General features: G+C 49.8%; 2 protein-coding genes across 2 annotated transcripts; one reads left to right on the forward strand and one right to left on the reverse strand.

The window, feature by feature from the left end:
- Window positions 1-233: 233 nt before the first annotated feature.
- Window positions 234-2,304, reverse strand: N7471_012427 (TLD domain-containing protein; the record flags this gene model as incomplete). Its single annotated transcript, XM_057285146.1, has 2 exons — window positions 234-2,104; window positions 2,262-2,304. 2 exons carry the CDS (start codon window positions 2,302-2,304, stop codon window positions 234-236), a joined length of 1,914 nt encoding a protein of 637 aa, XP_057131412.1.
- Window positions 2,305-6,408: 4,104 nt separating this feature from the next.
- N7471_012428 (uncharacterized protein) lies at window positions 6,409-19,614 on the forward strand (the record flags this gene model as incomplete). Its single annotated transcript, XM_057285147.1, has 1 exon — window positions 6,409-19,614. The coding sequence occupies one exon, from the start codon at window positions 6,409-6,411 to the stop codon at window positions 19,612-19,614; it is 13,206 nt and encodes a 4,401-aa protein (XP_057131413.1).
- Between the last annotated feature and the right edge of the window lie 344 nt (window positions 19,615-19,958).

Raw genomic sequence — 19,958 nt, forward strand, 5'->3', positions numbered from 1 at the left:
CATGTATGTTAACAAAACGGCAGCTGGATTGTGTAGCAAGATATCGCTAAAAACGCCGCGAGCTTTTGGTGGCCCGGAAAATTCAGGCCTGTTGGGCAGGCAATTAATATATGTTTACGGTAACCTCGCTCCGATCTCAGCACCAAAGACACCAAGTCGCAGAAGTTATACCACAGCCTCGTCCCGTAACACATTCAAACAAACGCTGTCTCGGTTAACAGGAACCAACCCCCTTAACCCCTCCCACCAGAATATCTCGCCTCATCCCCAATAATACCAGCCGCCTCCAAAAGCCACCTCGCACTCTCGGTCCCCGGATCCCCAGCCCCAGCCTTGATATTGATATTACGACGGCGCTCAGCCTCCCGTGCCTCGAATTCCCACTTTGCACGCTGGATCTCCACCGGACTCGAGTTCGGGTCTGCAGAGAACGATGACTCCGGATCTGGGACAATACCCCAAATCTCTAGGGTATACAGATCGAGCTTGAGCTTTGTGGGCGGGTCTTCGGTGGATGTGTTGGCAGCGGGTAAGAAGGCGCCGTCGTGTCCGACGGGTGCGGCGTGGAACTCGGCTGTCTCTATGTTCGAATCGATGATGAGACTACCTGCACCGTCTGGGGTCGGGTAGGTTTGGTGTGTGCGGGAGGGGGCGGGGATTCGGCAGCCGATTGCGATGCCGGTGTTGGTTGAGAAATAGGCGGTTGGGGAGTTGGGCTTCTTTGCTGATGGGGAAGGGTTGCCTGGGAGGAGGAGATGCTTTGGGGATAGTTGGAAGAGGCAGGGGAGGAGGTCGGAAGTTTTCGAAGATGAGCCTGAGGTCGATGTGGAGGTTTTCCACGCCTGGGGAATGTAGGCGCCTAGTGTTATCAACTCTTCGCTATTGGAGTCTGCTAGAGATCCTTGCAGAAGGAGGAGGGTGGCAGATTGCCAGGTAAGGACATGGTGGGAGAAATATGTTAAGGAAGACCCGTGGGCGCTTGTGGAGAAGACGGGATGTAGTTTGACGCTACTTCGGAGGATATTGATATCGGGTGATGTGGATGGGAGGAAGAATGAAAGATGCGAGTTAAGTGTTGCGTTTAATATGGCCGACTCAAAACTGCCCGGAAGTGTAAGTGTAGCCGGTGGCAAGGGAGGTTCTTCGTTCTCCTCGCTCTTCTCCTGTTCGGTCTCCGTGGCTAGACCCTTATGGCGGCGTTGGGATAGGTTCAAATTTTTGCTGAAAAGCATGTGCTCGAAAAGAGCAGTCAGCGGATCGAACAGATATGGCAGAGACAGTGATATCGTCCTGGCAAAAGCCTTGTAAGATATCCCACCATCGCTCTCTTCCGGTGAGAAGGCTGCAATGATACTGTCTGCTTCTTTCTTAACCGATTCCATACGCCGAACATCCAGCCCACACGTATATACCTTCAAAGACTCCAATGGCTTCAGTGGTGCAATGACAAACAGTAGCATAAGCAACCGGCGGAACGTATCGACAGAAATCCGGGTTTCGTAAACGGTCTTGTCAACACGGTGATCGTGTTTGAATACTTCAATCGCATCAAGGGATTCCAGAGCTGCAAGTGCAAGGTCATCGTCCTCATCTTCATCGTACTCGTCGTTGGCCGGTTCATCTATAGAGAATCCCAGCGCATGGGAATGCTCAACCGAAGCTTCAAAATCCTCGGTGGTAGATTCCCCATTGGACTCTGCGGGGGTCTTCCTCCCCACATCAGCCAAACTGCCAAAGAGTAACTTAATTCGATCTTTGTGTCCCCGCTTCAGCGCTTTCCCATAACGCTCAGTCAAAAGCACAACCACCTTAACCATGGCCTCAAATGTCAACACACTGGGCGCGAGCGTGTTTTGGAATGGAAAGGCCCCCAGATAAGAAACCATGCGAAAGATCACCGGTCCTGCATCCAACGGCTGTTCCTGCGAAGAGGCAAAGATACCATCTGGGATGCCCAAGAAGTCTGAGAGGACTTTCTCATTCCAGTACCGCATGCCTCCCTGCTCTAAGGCACGAGAGAAGAAGTTGTCTTTGAAATGCGTGAGCTCTAATGGCGTAAAGCATTTTGTGGCGAAGCGCTCAGCGAGCACGGAGCTCAACTCCTCTGTTTATGCATGTGGTTAGGTACAACTGTTATGGACAAGACGAAGAGATATCCATGTCAAAGTCGAGGTCATATTATGACAATTGCGGTCAATCAAGAGAGTAGGATATGCGTGCGTCTCCTGAGGCCAACCGTGAATATCACAGATATAACTCACCTGGGGATGATGCACCCTGCTCACTCGACTGGCCTGAACCCATTGTTTATGGTTGATGCGGGGACGACCCCACTGCCTGCTGGGCTATGGCTGCGTTCCGTGACAGTGCTTAAGAGCTGAGATCAAGCGAGAAGTTGGAAGAAGAGAAAAAGGCTGGGAATGAAATGGTTCAGAATGGTCAGGTAACCCCTCAAAAAGCAGCATCAATGAGCAGTAGTAAGTCAACATAGAGATTGGAATTCATGAGACGACGTAATGCAGTTGCCTGAGGCAAAATGGCTCTAGACTCTTTGATGAGCTGCCTGAGGCTGATCAACGTGTCAGCGAATATTACGTAAAATTACATAATGGCAGCGAGTGGACCACATGACCGTTGATATTATCACGTGATAAACTCACACCTAGCTCACCCCATACCACGTGACCACTTATAGCTTAACTCCAGTTCACCAGAAATATGATTTGTTGCACTACATCCTTTCAGGCTGTTTTTTTTTCCACACCCGTACAAGAATAGTCGGCCGCTCGCTTATGCGGCCCCTGTCCTTGACGACTTAAGACTTTACAAATCTAATCTATTTGGACCAAGATGGTGTTAGGGATGTTATATGTACATGAGCACCCCTGACGTGTTTTTTTGAATGTTCGTTTTATATGTCTTTTTTGATGTCTTCTTAGGTGTAGACACAAGCAGTAAAAAGCAAAAACTGTGCAAAAGGCTTTTCTATGTATAACCTTTGATTCATAGCCCACCTACTCCATACTGCATGTGGCATAATGCATTCGATCTTGATGATTTCGTTGAGGCGCCAGTTGACTACATAGCCTGCTGGCTTACTCCCGAACCAATCTAAGAACCCCGTCAAATCTCAAGATGTTTCAGCGGGAAACCATCACTTCTCGGAGGCAGCAAGAACCACCAATAATGATGCTCTAAAGTGCAGTAGCATAAGTAAAATATGCGTCTTTCATCACGAATCTCACCTCAACTACAGTCATCATAACGATGGTCTGAACCATTGTACAAGGGAATGATAGTCATATCAATAGGACGCCTTTCTGTACTGTGTGTTGTCTTCAATAGGCATGATCTCTCTCGAGATGATAGAGGCACCGTCGATGTTCTCTTCAAAAGAAGGAAGAATGCAAAAATTGTTTTCAACTACGGAGGAATCCTTCTTGATACCTGTCCAATTGAATGTTAGCTTCCTATGGACTACGTGTGATTTATGTGGGGAACTACCTGTTAGTGCAACTAACGATATTGCATCACTGACAGCTACTCCTCCTACCGTTACGAGCAAGCATTCATGCACGGGTTGAAACGGCCATCTCATTTTGACAATCGGACGACTCTGCTTGTTGAGGCTGAGTGGTAATACATACTGCTGCGCTGAGGTGTGGGTCGAAGGAGCGTCAAGCATCGATCCACAATGAACCTTGAATAGATTGGCCCATATGCTGAATTGGGTATAATTCCTTGGATGTAATACTGTTGAGCATGTAAGATTCCTATGGAACCCCACTTTGGCCCGATGCAAATTCAATCCTTGTCCTCATTGCCTTTCGCCTTGATGCAGATATCACGCAACCCCTGTAGCATCTCCCGGGGAAGATGAGACATTTACTCTGCAACACCGGTCTTGTCTACTCCAAGGGATACATACATGTATGTATGTATGCATGTATGTATGTATGCATGTATGTATGTATGTATGTATGTATGTGTGTATGTATGTATGTAATATATGATTTGACGTCAGTTGGTGCCTAGGTAATTACGTACATTCTGTACATACCTAGATGTCTATACGTATGCCAGTATTTATGTACGTCGCCATGTCTACAAGACTGTTTGTCTGTATTGTTGTCTGTATTGTTGTATGTATTGTTGTATTGCTGTATGTTGTATTCATTTGTGTACATGTATGTATTATAACAACGTATGTAATTTGGGCGGCATACATCGATGCAGGTATCCGTATCCGTATCTGACTAGTATTACGGAGCAGTATCCATGCGGAACGCACCTTCTCAGGTTATAGTGCGGCGTGGCTTGCATATCGCCGGGATCTGAACTCCATCCCGTTCGTCACTAGTCTCGATTAGGAAGTTACTTAGGAAATCGAATAAGAACGTAACACGCCTGAAGGGCTGAACTACACTAAACTAACTACCTTGTTAGCGCTGATGGCTTTTTGAGCATTTGAGTCATTTATATCAATGTATATTTGGAGTAACGGAGTTATCATATATGCAATAACGAGCATGTAAGCATTGTATTGCACATTCTATTCGAAGGCACACTCTGACCGGCCGAGTTGTTTCGCGTAGAGGGCTGGGATGCGTTGTATATTGAGAAATATAACACATGTATCGAAAGATTCACGGCAGTCCCAGGGGAATTACCACCCACTCCCAGGGAAAACAGACTAATGTACGTGCTAGCTCTGACTACGAGGTATTGGGATATTGTCCTTGCCTGGCTAAACCGCCACTCATCATCAACGCACGGCAAATTGCCCTGCACGCCTAAGACTAAACATTGGCGGCATGAAGCTAATGTTTGGCGTTGGCAATGTGGTCTGGACTCGAGACAGAAGTTGTATACGATGTTCTCCATATCTATTCACTTCAGCGAGATGAAAGGACAGTATATGCTCTTTTTATTGGCTAACATGTATGAAACACTGCCTGCTTGCTGACCATGCAGGCAGTTGATATTATTATCCTCTAAACTAGAATGAAAGCGGAATTGATGTAGATGCAGAAAGATGAAGCCTGGAAGCAACCAGGACATAAAGTTGCTCGTAGCTGTGCCTTTGTAAAGTGCCTGAAAGAATTTTTAGATCATTTTCTGTTCGGAATCCATTGTACCGCACTGTTTGTCTCGGCTAATACTGTAGACCGTTGCAAGGTCGTTATTATCCTTTAGATGTCTCTTCCAATGGGTGAACCCGACAGTCAGCAGATCCCAAACAGCGCTGAAGTTCCGGTATCTATGACCTTATCGATTGGTAATTGAACATCCTGTGCTGTTTGTTGTTCGTAAACTGATTATCTACCAGAAGATCGTGATTCAACATGCAAAGGAACACCAGTATCGGACACTCGTATCGCGATTGGCTCACCCGACACTCGCGCAATCCCACCTGCTCAGGAGGAGAGACCATTGAGACCTAGACTCATCGTACTGAGCGCCGAAAGTCAAGAGGATTGCCGGAATCTGATTATAAGTGTTGGACGTTATGCCATAGGGCAAGATCAATCGGTCGATCCCGATATTCTGCTTGATCAGCTGTCATGGAACCTAAGCCAGAGGCCGATACGTGAGTATCGGGTGGCATTTCTGGTGTATGGATTGGACGATCTGGTGGGACAACTTCAGAAACTGGAGCAAGAGCCCATCATTCGACAGGGAAGAAAGGGCTCCGCTCGAATGGCGTTTATCTTCAGCGGCCAAGGTGGGCAATATCCGCAAATGGGACATGAGTTGCTTGATGTTTGCCCTATATACGCGCAGTCAATCGCTCGGGCGTCTCAACATCTGGCTGCAATCGGCTGTCCATGGGACCTGGTGACGGAACTCACCAAGCATCCTGAAAGTTCACGAATTGACGAGCCGGAAATTTCCTACCCGTTGACGATAGCTGTCCAGCTTGCGGTTGCAGACACTTTCGTCGAGCTTGGAGTAGTTCCATCTTTTGTTTTGGGACACTCTAGTGGTGAACTGGCGGCTGCTTATTGCGCAAAGGCAGTCTCGTTTGAAGAGGCAGTGACGGTGTCATACCATAGTGGCCGCCTGATCAGTGCCCTAAAAAGAAAGGGTAGAGGGCTTCATGGTAGTATGCTAGCGGTTGGTGCATCTTACGAAATGGTCACTGCTTTGATCAAGACCGCATCAGATGCAGCCACCACTGCCAAAATAAATATAGCCTGCACCAACAGTCCCTTGAGTGTCACAGTGTCTGGTGACAATAGTGCAATCGAACGCCTACAACAGATCTTGGACACCAGGGGCATATTCAATCAAAAGCTTCACACCGGCGCCGCTGCCTATCATTCGCATCATATGGCTGAGATTGCAACCGAGCTCTTGCAGGAATTGAATAACGTCAAGGGCGCTCGCGCTGACCCTTCCGTCACAATGATCTCCTCGTCAACAGGGAGTGAGACTGGAGAAACAATTCTTGGAGCAGATTACTGGGCGAACAACTTGATTTCGGCAGTTAAATTCATGGAAGCGACGAAGACACTGTGCCAAACTAGCTCTAGTTCAAAGAGAGTTGATTTCCTCTTAGAGATCGGGCCACATTCCCAACTCGACAAACCAATCAAGGAGACCCTTCAGGCGGTTCTCGGGGATTCCGGTGTGATATCTTACTCCGGCACCTTGAGGCGAGGATTCGATGCTCAGGCTCGTCTGCTCGATACCCTGAGAGTACTGTTCCTTGAAGGGTTTTCTGTGAATCCATATCAGGCAATTCCTCCAGTTGACTGGAATGTCTCGGCAAGCCTTCCCGGCTGGTCGTTGGATTATCCAACATCTTCCAGTCAGGAAATTGACACCTTGAAAGTAGACGGGGAGCAGTTTCGATCACCCCAGATCCTGCGAAAAACCTCGTACCTGCAAATTGACCAAATATGGGGTAGACCCAATCGCTCCAGTCTGAAGAAACAAGCACCGAAAACAGAAAATGAGAGAATTCTGCACCACATAATGTGCGAGGCATTCGATGTTCAGAACCATCTAATCGGTACCGAAGACAGCTTCTTTGAACTTGGAGGTGACTCTATTCTCGCTGTGCGTATCTCGTCAGCGGCAAGGCGCGCCGGGTTGCTCCTCTCAGTATCCACAATCCTTGGCCATCCGAGATTGGGTGACATGGCACAGGCAGCCAAACCCCTCATTGACGACGAAGAAGTCAGGATCAAACCGTTCTCACTACTAAATGTTGAAATTCCAGACCTGTTGGCTGAAATCGCTCGCGACTGGGCGGTGAATGCCTCAGAAATCGAAGACATTTATCCATGTACATCACTGCAGGAAGGCCTTATGGTGATCACCCAAAGCGACCCGCGCACTTATACTCATCAGACGGTCTACATGCTATCCCCAACCATCGACGTGGCAAGGTTCTGCAAGGCTTGGGAACAAACCGTCAAGTGTACCGCAATCCTCCGTACAACAATTGTTCCAACGCAATCCGCGGGGACCTGTCAGGTTGTAACGACACGAGGTATCGAATGGCAGTTCCCGTCGAATGTGGAGGAATATTTGCAGTCGGATTTGGCGAAGGGCGTTGCCTATGGAGGTCCTCTTGCAAGATACGCCCTTGCTGAAACTCACGATGGATCAACAAAATTCGTTTGGACTGCCCACCATGCCCTCTATGACGGATGGTCCCTACCTATGATTTGGAAAACTGTTGCAGCAATCTACCATTCCGATACTCGTATCGCCCCCAGCCCGCTGCTGACTGTTCCATTCAACCGCTTTATTCGTCACATACAGACAGCAGACCATGCATCCGTGGACGATTTCTGGCGGACGCAGTTGTCAGGCTCCATGCCGCCCAAATTTCCCCAGCTACCCGTTGTGGGCTACCGGCCCCAGGTGAACGAGGTTTTAGCACACCAGTGCAACATCTCCAGTCTAGATGGGACTGGTGTCACTCAGTCCACACTCATCCGGGCGGCATGGGCGATATTGATGAACGAATACCATGATGGTGGCAATGATGTTGTTTATGGGCTGACAACAAGTGGAAGAAATGCCGACGTGCCCGGAATCGGGGAGATGGTGGCCCCTACTATCACTACTGTGCCATTTCGTGTGCGGATAGATGTCGACGAGCGTGTAGACGCGTTCCTTCACAGACTGCAAGTCCAGGGAATCAACATGATCCCGTTCGAACAGGCTGGCTTGCAAAACATTTCAGAGCTCAACTCCGATTGCCGCCTCGCCTGCGGATTCCAACATATCCTTGTTATCCAGCCAGGGCAGAAAGAGCATACTGCCAGCATCTTCCCTGGGATCACATCCATCCAGGCCACCGAACTGCATGCCTACGCCTTTACTGTGCAATGCATACTGAATGTTGACAAAGTTACTATTCGAATCGAGTTTGATGATTTCCTGATCAGTACTTTCCAGGTTGAACACATTTGCAGCCAGTTCGAAAATATCCTAAATCAGCTCATGCTCGACGGATCACAGTCTGTTGGAGAGATACGAGCAATCAGTGAGCTCGATCTGAATCAGGTGTTGAAGTGGAATGCCGGATTTCCCCTGGTAGAGACACGGTCTGTGACTGCGCTCATCGAGGCCCAAATGCATGCACAACCACACGCTCCGGCCATCTGTTCTTGGGATGGTGATCTTACATATCAGCAACTTGATAGGCTATCCAATCGTCTCACTCATTATCTGATTGAGTCAAATGTCGGGCCGGAAGTCTTTGTGCTGTATTGCTTTCCCAAATCCGTAATGACCATTATCGCCATGATGGCCATCATCAAGGCCGGTGGTGCCGGTGTGCCATTAGACACCGAATACCCCATTGACAGAATAAAGGGGATTGCTGGAGACGCTCGCGCAACAATTGCAATTACTACTCCAGGGCTGAGAACCAAGTTTGAAGGGATTGTATCTACGGTCGTGTCCTTGAGCCAGGAATTTCTCGACCGCACACCCCGCGAGGATCCGGTTACGCCTCACCGAGCCCAGCCTTGGAACGCACTTTATATTCCCTTTACCTCGGGAAGTACTGGGAGGCCGAAGGGAATTGTCATTGAACACAGGATGTTTGCTTCGAGTGCAGTGGCTCACGGCGAACTCCTCGGAATCGGCTCGCAGTCGAGAGTATTCCAATTTGCTGCCTATACATTCGATGTGAACTTCGCGGATATTCTCACCTCATTGATTCGAGGGGCTTGCATCTGCATTCCATCTGACATGGAAAGAATGAACGACATTGTTGGAGCAATCAACCGAACAAGAGCAAATTCCGCAGTTTTAACTCCAACCGTCGCGGCCATGTTTACCCCAGAAGAGGTTCCGACTTTGAAAACGCTTATACTTGGTGGTGAACCCTTGACTAAGGAGAATGTTCGAACATGGGCAGATCATGTTAATCTGTGGAACACCTACGGACCAGCCGAATGCTGTGTGTACTGCACCGCGTATCCTCTTCGCACTACGAACAGTGATCCAGCCGTTTTGGGTCATGCCATTGGATCGGTCAACTGGGTGGTCAACCCAGGAGACCACACCCGGCTTAGCGCTGTTGGGTCTGTCGGGGAGTTGGTTGTGCAGGGTCCAATGGTCTCCCGTGGCTATCTCAATGACCCCGAGAAGACCAAAGCTGCATTCGTTAATAACCCACCGTGGCTACCGATCGATTCCCCAAAGGAGCATCGGAGAATTTATAAAACGGGAGATCTCGTGAGATACAATTCAGATGGAACTGTCAGCTTCGTCGGACGCAAAGATACTCAAGTGAAGATCCATGGTCAAAGAGTTGAACTTGGAGAAATCGAGGCCCATCTCTCCTTCAACTCCCAGGTCAAGCATGCACTTCTCGTTGTCCCTAGCGCCGGGCTCTACATTGGAAGACTCGTTTGTGTGCTCTCACTTGATGATCCATTAGTCATGATCGCAAGCAGAAGCGTGAAGGATATTGAACTAATTGACAGTTCCCAGAAGGACACCGCTGCCAAATTGGTTACAACGACTCGCGACTATCTAGGAGAGAAGCTGCCTCGATACATGATCCCTTCGGCATGGGTAGTTTTAAAAGCCATCCCTCTGAATGCGTCCCGAAAAATGGACCGAAATCTTCTGAAGAATTGGCTCGAGACAATTGATGAGACCACATATCGCTCGATCGCGGATGTGTCGAATCCAAAAGCAACAAGACAGCCCACCACAAACCTAGAGAAACAAATACGCGACGCAATCAGTGTAGTCCTCGCTTTGCCAAAGGACTCGATTGGATTGGAACATTCCTTTTTGGGTCTCGGTGGAGATTCCATTTCCGCGATGCAACTGATGTCGCGTCTTCGCACTATGAAAATTCGCCTCAGCGTACAGGACATTTTGCGGTATCGCACTGTCGAGGTTCTGGCAGTGCATGCACACGTAACTGAGGAGCTCAGCGACGATGCGCTGGTGGTTGAAGAAATCGACGACTGGGTCGATCTCGCCCCGATCCAAAATATGTTCTTTGAGAAGCAGCCCAATGGGCAGAACCATTTCAATCAGAGCTTTGCGCTCAAACTCGCAAGAAACATTCCGGAAAATGAAATCGAACAGGCAATACGGACTCTAATTGACCGACATGCCATGCTTCGCTGCCGTTACGGTAAAAGCAAACCCGATGGCATTTGGCGACAGAAGGTCACATTTGATACATCGGAATCATTTATCCTACTGCCTGCACAGAAAATGAGTTATGATAAAATGGCAGCAACTTTCCGCGATATACAGACTCAGCTGGACGTGGAGAAAGGGCCAACTCTTGCTGGGATAACGTGTTATGTCCAAGAGGTTCAATATATATTCTTGACCATACACCATTTGGTGGTTGACCTCGTCTCGTGGCGTGTTATATTGGAGGAACTGGAGGAGTTGGTGGTCTCTGGAACGCTTCAGTCAGAGCCCAGTATGGACTTTCGAAACTGGGTCAAGTTACAGGCTCAATATGCTTCCCACAGTCTGTCATCAGAGGATGTACTCAGGGCCGATGCTCCGAACCCTGATTTTGACTACTGGGGAATGTTGGAGCAGCCAAACATAGTCGGGGATACTATCGAAACATCATTTCTCCTTGACAAAGAAAGAACGACCCTTTTGCTGGGAGATAGTCAAGAGATCTTAGGGACTCAACCGGTGGAAGTGATGGTGGCAGCCCTCGTTCATTCATTCCGCTATGTCTTCCCCGATCGACAGATTCCAGCAGTATTCATGGAAGGCCATGGTCGCGAGTCCTGGGATCCAGCTATTGACATCACACGCACAGTAGGATGGTTCACCACAATCTACCCGGTCAGTGTTGAGCTGGGTAGTGGTGACGAGTGGTTCGAGACGGTGAAGAGGACCAGGGATGCTCGGCGACGACTGCCTCGTAACGGATGGTCATACTTCACTGCCAGGCAGCTCAACCCTCAAGCAGAGCAGTCGGTCGACGACAATAAAATGGAAATCCTATTCAACTACCTTGGCTTATATCAGCAGTTCCAGAGGCCGGACTCACTGTTTCAACCATCCGGAATTTCTGGACAAGAACTCCAGGATTTCAGCTCCACCATGGAACGGTATGCCTTGTTCGACATCTCAGCCGCTGGTGAGAATGGATGTCTGCGCTTCACGTTCACGGTCAACAAATATATGCAGCATCAGTCCGATATTCAGGAGTGGGTGAGGGAGTGCCACCGTGTTTTGGCGGAAGGCATCGATCAACTCATGGAACAACCGGACGTCGCAACTTTGGGAGACTTTAGCAGAATGATGGACACGCCTTCGGGAATCCGCAGATTGACCGAGGAAATCCTACCTGCAATTAACGTTTCAGGTATTGATCAGGTCGAAAGTATCTCGCCCTGTTCGCCAATGCAGCTTGGAATCTTGCTGGGCCAACTGAAGTCGCTCGGTGCCTACGAGCTGTACACTATTCAGGAGGCAATTGGTGGTGGAAAGGGCGACGATAATGCCGCGAGAATTTTGACGGCCTGGCAACAAGTTATAGACCATCATGCGGCTTTGAGAACGGTTTTTATTCGGAGCACTGAATCTGACACGCTATGGGGCCAACTGGTGTTGAAGCACATGCAAGCATCCGTTCAAAAGATAACGAGTAACGATCCGATCGCGGCTCTCAAAAAGACTGAGCCGATGGGGGCTGCTGATGGGATCGCTGCGCATCGGTTTACCTTGTGTCATGGAGCGAACGGGCAGTTGTTCTTCAAGCTTGAACTCAGCCATGCTCTGGTTGACGGGAGATCCGTGCAGGTTATCTTACGGGATATCAAACGTGCATTCAACGGGCAACTCGGCAAAGTCTCGGCAGCGCTGCCTTATACCGAGTATGTCACTTTCCTCCAACAGCAACGGAAGCGATCATCCCTAGGATATTGGAAGGCCTATCTACAGGGCATCCAACCATGCCAGTTTCCCATTCTAGATGATGGCCGTCCTCAAATTCACCAGTGGGAGACCGTGAGAGTCGAAGTGCCAGAAGCGACCAACACGGTCATACGCCAATTCTCAGACACTTACGGCATCACTCTCGCAAATGTTGTACAAACTGCTTGGGCATTTGTTCTCCGGACTTTTACAAACAGCCAAAGCGTCTGTTATGGCTATCTGACATCTGGTCGTGATGCTCCCCTTGCATACATTGAGGATGCAGTTGGACCTTTCATCAACATGCTGGTTTCCCGAGTGGAATTCGACAACTCGACCTCAGCCCTAAATATTCTGCAGAAAATTCAGGATGACTTCTTGCGGGGTATGGCTCAACAATACGTATCTTTGGGTGAGATGCAACATGCTATTGGGATGTCAGGGCAACCTCTCTTCAATACTGCCATTTCCTTCCAGAGGCGATCCACACCAAGCGATTCGAGCGAACTTTCTCTGATTTCGGTTCACGAATATGACCCATCAGAGTTCGATATCGCAGTCAACGTGCTCATGGGCCCCGATGGAACAGATGTTCATCTCACGTACCAGACTTCCAGGATCTCAAGTGGACAGGCCACCAACATCGCCGGTGTATACAGAACCATCATTTCCTCGCTTTTGGCAAACCCAGAGACACTGGTATCAGACTTGGACCCGATGAGCACGCACAGCAAAAGCCAACTGCAACAGTGGACTGCTAATGTACCACCTGCGATCAATTCCTGTATCCATCATGTGATATCAGAGCAAGCGCGCAATACACCGAATGCCCCTGCACTTCACTCCTGGGAAGGTGACTATACCTATGCTGAACTGGACACTGCCTCAACCCGACTGGCACGACATTGGTCTGGTTACGGTATCAAACCGGATGAATGCATCCCGTTGTGTTTTGAGAAGTCCTTATATACTGCTATTGCATTGCTAGCTGTACTCAAAGCTGGCGGTGCTTTCGTGTTGCTTGATCACAACCACCCCCCTGACCGCCTCAAAGGGTTATTAAATGATCTCAATGCAAGATTTATCATCGCCTCGCCGAAAACCCTTGAATACTGTCAAACTTTGATTGAGGAGGTGCTTGTCGTGTCGCCATCAATGCTTGATTCCTTACCGAAGGGTGTTGACACCGCAATCTCAACAACCGTCACCCCCCAAAACATAATGTATGTCCAGTTTACCTCTGGGTCTACCGGCAAGCCCAAGGGTGTAATTGTCGAGCACTCTGCTGCGTGTTCCTCTGTTCAATACCACGGAACGGTGATGGGATTTGGCCCTAGTTCTCGTACATTCCAGTTCTCTTCATACACATTCGACGCGGTCATTATGGAGATTTTCACGACACTGTATTATGGCGGTTGCGTGTGCATACCTTCAGATCATGACCGAATGAGCCACATGGTGGAGGCCATGCGGCAGATGGAAGTCAATATCATGTTTACGACCCCAACCCTCGCCCAGCTGTTTGAACCAGCGGATGTGCCCACCTTGAAGACACTGATCGTTGGTGGTGAACTCATCGGCACTAACACCACCGATACCTGGGCGAAGGAAGTTAAACTGCTCGGGGCATATGGTCCTGCCGAGTGCACTGTCTTTGCAGCGTACAATCCACTGAGCACCAACGACTTCCGGCCGGAAGTGATTGGATACCCTGTTGGCTCGGTGGCCTGGCTCGTGGACCCCTGGAACGATACCAGATTAGTCCCGGTTGGCGCTGTGGGAGAACTCATTGTCCAAGGCCCGATCGTTGGGCGAGGCTACCTCCATGACCCACAGCGCACAGAGGCGAGCTTCCTTTCGAATCCAGTCTGGTTGTCGGAATACAACGGCAGCCGACAGCACCGATTGTACAAGACGGGCGACCTTGCTCGCTATAATTCGGACGGAACACTCACTATTCTCGGACGAAAAGATACTCAGTTCAAGCTGAACGGACAACGGATTGAAGTCACTGAAATTGAACACCACATCAAGGCTCACTTTCCACAGGTACTGCAGGTTGCCGCAGATGCCGTAAGCCCATTGCATATTGGTGGGCGGGCGTTGCTTTCGGTCTTTATCAAGCTGCAGGGTATGGCCGGCCAGGCCCAAGACGCAGCTGATATTCTTTTACCGATGACCAATGGTTGTCGCGCAACAATGTTTGAGATTGAAACGCTTCTAGCGAAGGCTATGCCGCCGTACATGATTCCCCGGTTGTGGTTTCCCATTTCCCGGATGCCGTTGTCCACGTCGGGAAAGACAGAGCGCAAGGTGTTGAAAGCGTTGGGTGCTTCACTCTCAGAGACACAAGTCGAACAGTATGCTTTGGGTGGTGGAACCAAGCGAGAGCCCTCAACTGAGATGGAACGCAAACTGGCTAAGCTCTGGCAGCGTGTACTCAATGTTTCTAAAGTCGGCCTGGAAGACAGCTTCTTTCGACTCGGGGGTGATTCAATCACAGCCATGCAACTCGCCTCCGCGGCTCACAAAGCGGGAATGCAACTTCCAGTGGCCGACATCTTCCACAATCCTCACCTGCTTGACATGGCTGCCAACATATCCAACTCGCAGACAACAAACAAAATCGTTGAGGCTGATGTTGTGAGGCAGTTCGGTCTTTTGAGCACCGGAATCAATGTGCAGCACTTTGTCGAATCTGCCGCAGAAAAGGCCAACATCGAATCCGACTGGGTGCAAGATCTCTACCCTTGCACGCCGCTACAAGAGGGCATGATGGCGCTGACTACCCGGGATGTAGGCTCCTATGGCTGGCAAGATGTCCTGGCACTTCCTTCCGCCATGGATTTAGATCGCTTCCGTTCGGCATGGCAAGCAATAGTTGATGAACTAGGAATAATGCGAACACGGCTGGTTCAAATGGATCACCACGGTACCTATCAGCTTGTCATCCAGCCAAAGCACAGCGCTATTGCCTGGCAGTACAGTGAGTCGCTGGAAGACTACCTCTGCCAGGACAAAAAAGAACCATTCGGCTATGGGACGCCTTTGTATCGATTTGGCATCATCCACCAAGGGTCCAAAACATATTCTGTTTCCAGCGCGCACCACACCATATTGGATCGTTGGTCAATATCTTTGATGATGGACCGCCTCTCATATCACTATTTGTTACAAAAGGCACCTCCCACTCCGCCGTTCAACAGGTTCATCAAATGGATGTGCTCTCTTGATCCAGAAGCCTCCGATCGATACTGGAAGTCACGCTTTGGTGGTTTGGCTGCCGTGGATTTCCCTCGATCTGTACCAGGCCATCGGTCGCGAGCAACAGCTGTGGCGAAACACTCTGTCCCTACATCATCTATGATGACCTCAGCCAATATCACCGTGTCCACACTTCTCAGAGCAGCATGGGCAGTCGCCATCAGCCAACACACCGGCTCAGAAGATGTGGTGTTCGGGATGACGCAAACCGGTCGCAATGCTTCTGTGACAGGCATCACGGATATTGTGGCACCGCTCATCACAGTCGTACCTTTCAAAGTTGTGGTTGGGAAGCAGGTGTCGGTCGCCGAGTTCCTGCAGGGAATCCATGAAGACACAGTTTCTATGATTCCTCATGAACATGCTGGTCTACAACATATTGCCCAGCTCAATGAGGACTGCCAGGCGGCCTGTAAATTTCAGAATCTACTCGTGATTCAATCACAGCAGCATCAGCAACAAGCAAAGCTCCCCTTGGGCCTTGAGCGCCTCGATATGGTGGAAAATGATGTTTTGGCTTATGGAATTGTCTTGGTGTGCGACCTCACTGACAGTGCAGTGGTCCTTCAAGCTGCGTTTGACCCAGGAGTAATCTCGCCAATCAAGATGGACACCTTATTGGCACAGTTTGGTCACTTCTTCCAGCAGCTATACAATTATCAGTCGGCTCTCTTGCTTCTAAAGGATCTTCCGCTCGTCGGTGACCATGATCTCGAGCAGTTGATGGTCTGGAATCGACCACGTAGCGGTGAGCGGGTCGACAGATGTGCCCATGAGTTGATATGTGAGCGCGCAACAGTCCAGCCTGAGTCATTGGCCATTGATGCTGCAGAAGGCCAATTCACATATGGTCAATTGGACGATATTTCCACCAGACTCGCTCACTACCTTCGAGACTCTTATGGAGTCGGTCCCGAAACAATCATTCCTCTCTTCTTCCACAAGTCTGCCTGGGCTGTGGTTTCCATTCTTGCCGTGATGAAGTCAGGGGGTGCTTTTGTCTTTCTAGATCCCGCTCATCCCATGGATCGCTTGATGTTCATTGCACAGCAAGTCAAGGCGACATCCATTATCACCACTCCAGAACTCTCGTCTACATGGGGGTCGACCGCCCTGAAACCGCTGGTGATCACCGAGAGTTTCCTCCACGGACTTCCTATTCAAAAGCAGCTACCTGTGACCGGTGTAAAGCCACACAATGTCCTTTATGTGATCTTTACGTCTGGAAGTACTGGAACACCCAAGGGCTGTGTGGTCGAACATGCGTCTTTCCTCAGCGGCGCTGTCCAACACGCTCAACGAAGCAGGTTAACTCCTGGCACTCGGGCCCTCCAGATGGCACCATATACCTTTGACGTCAGTATTCTGGAGACACTGACAGGTTTGTTGTCTGGTGCTTGTCTCTGCCTGCCTAGAACAGAACACTATAATGCTCCTGTTTGCCAGATCATCCAAGATTTGAAAATCACTTGGAGTTTCCTGACCCCGTCCGTCGCTCGAACAATCAGCCCCAAAGACTGTCCCAGTCTCAGAACTCTCATTCTTGGTGGAGAGCCACTATCGCGCGTGGACGTTGAGACTTGGGCGGACCCAGTTCATTTATGCAATGGTTACGGTCCCAGTGAATGCTCAGTTGCTGCTACGGCCAACACCAATATTACCGTGGAGACTGATCCGGCCAATATCGGAAGCACGATGTGCTGCAACGCCTGGGTAGTCGATTCAGAGAATGCCAACGTTCTGTTGCCTATCGGTGCAATCGGAGAGCTCCTCATTCAAGGTCCAATTGTCGCTCGGGGATACCTAAATGAGCCGGAGAAAACCAAGGCTGTCTTCATCGACACGCCTGCCTGGTTGGATCGATTTGATTCAACCATGATGATGGAGCGTCTGTATCTGACAGGAGATTTGGTTCGATATAATGATGATGGCACAGTGTATTTCGTCGGTCGTAAAGATACGCAGGTCAAGCTCCGTGGGCAGCGAATTGAGCTAGGCGACATTGAACACCACACCTCTACCCATCCGTCAGTCAGACATGCTGCAGTCGAACTTCCCACGGTCGGCAGGTATCGAGACAGCTTAGTGGCTGTGATGTCACTACGCAACATAGTTCCACACTCATCTGATGTGCCGACCGACGAGGAAGACCTTGTGCCAGTCTTCGGCGAGCAACTGGATGCAGTCCGCAAGTCCATCTCAGATATACGGACATATCTAGTGCAACACCTACCTCCGTACATGGTACCAGGCTCTTTTATTGTGCTCAACAATATTCCACTCTTGGGATCAGGCAAAATCAATCGTCCGAAGATAAAGGCCTGGCTGGGTACCATGAGCACCGACATGCAGGAGCAGGTGGCTGCCCAAGCGTCCTTACCGGCAACTCATACCGCATCTTTAATTTCTGATGATCAGACAACTGCTCTCGCTATCAGCGACCGCATTACACACCTTCTCGCGAAAGACGACGAGGAATATGCGATGGCTATTCGCAACCGAGACATCGCCCTGGCACCTGCGGGCTTAAACTCCATTTCCGCTGTCTCTCTTGCGGCCTATATCAAGGACGAATTCAGCGTTCAGCTCTCGATCGATAGCTTGCTAGAGGCATCGATGACCGTCTGTGGTGTCGCACACATGATTGACAATTCCAGGGGCGACTCTGCGGCAACCAGTACGTCGTCTTCGTTAAATTTGTCTTTGAAGATTGAAAAGGCAATTGCAGGCTTTGATCAAAAGGCCGCATCTGGATCACTGCAAATTCCTCAGTTGCCCAGAGCACAACACCCTGAGACGATCTTGTTGACGGGCGCGACTGGGTTCCTGGGGAGTCAGATCCTCAGACAACTGTTAGAGCTATCGCAAATCAAACGCGTGATTACCCTGGTACGTGCTCCAGACCACAACCAAGCCACAGCCAGAGTGATTGAATCTGCTCGGAAAAGCAAATGGTGGCACGATAGCTATACCAATCGCCTTGAGGTCTGGGTCGGCGACTTGTCACAACCGGACCTAGGACTAGATGCTGCTAGATGGCGCTGTATTGAGGCCCAGTCAGAGTCGTCTTGTCCCATTGACGCGATCATCCACAACGGAGCAATCGTCCACTGGGGTTTCGACTACCAAGGTCTTGAGGCTGTCAACGTCACTAGCACAGTTTCTCTCCTGGCTTCGCTCACCCGGTCGCCGAGACCACCGCGTTTCACGTTCATCTCGGGTGGTCAGATATTCTTTGGAGACGATGATGACCACGACGAAGTCGAGTCGTTCGCCCAGACAATGAGAACCGCCGGTGGATATGCGCAAACCAAGTACGTAGCCGAACAGCTAGTGAAGGAGTTCGCCCGGAGATACACCACATCGATTGCGACTATCGTGAAGCCGGGGCTGATCGTCGGAACCGTCGATTCCGGGGTGTCAAATACGGATGACTTTTTGTGGCGGGTTGTGGCCAGCGTGGTTGAGATTGGGGCATTCAACAGCACAGGATTGGACGGCCTCATCCTCGTTTCTGGTGCCCACCAGGTTGCTTCCGCCATTCTAACAGATGTTCTCCATCCCCAGCCTCACGGCCATAATGTGGAAACTACCATTCGGTATGGTATCCACGTCGGGGAGCTATGGGAAATGTTACGCGATGAATTCGGTTACGAACTCGAAGCCATCGACGCTGCAGAATGGTTGGGCCGGTTAAGATCGCAATTGGAAGCGCGTGGTGAGAAGCATCGTTTGTGGCCAGTTTTCCATTTGCTGGAAGCCACCGGCGGGCGCTTGGGTGTCCCTATGCCGGCCCATCTGCAGCAGGACGAGCACAAGAATGAGGTCCAGGCTTCTCTCCGAAAGAGCATTTCTTATTTGAGGGAAATTGGGTACTTATCGGGAGCCAAGACTGTCAATGGAGAGACCTCCTTGCCGAAGGAATCTGTCTTTGCACGCTCAGGTGGAAGAGTGCAGATATGATACATTCACTAAGGAGTGCGTAGAAACACCCGCAAAATATATATCGAGGCCATGTACTTGACTCTGGAGATTCGGATGAATAGTCTCTACACTCCATATACACAAGAATCACATTGGAAGGATGATATTTTCATCCCAAACATTCATAATCGACAACTTTTGCTTATTAGATAAGGCTCTCATGGACAACCCAGTGCTCGGCGACCATAAAAGATTGCCAAGGACGGAGTCACAACACCTGTAGGCCTACAGGTTCTAGCCACATTAAGAATGATAGTCATGTGACCGTCCCATTTGAGAGTAGCGTCCCGATAAATTCACGTGACCCCTTTCCAAGGTCTTTG

The sequence above is a fragment of the Penicillium samsonianum genome (assembly GCF_028829775.1).
Source record: "Penicillium samsonianum strain IBT 33392 chromosome Unknown utg000007l_segment0_segment0, whole genome shotgun sequence".
Classification (NCBI taxonomy): domain Eukaryota; kingdom Fungi; phylum Ascomycota; class Eurotiomycetes; order Eurotiales; family Aspergillaceae; genus Penicillium; species Penicillium samsonianum.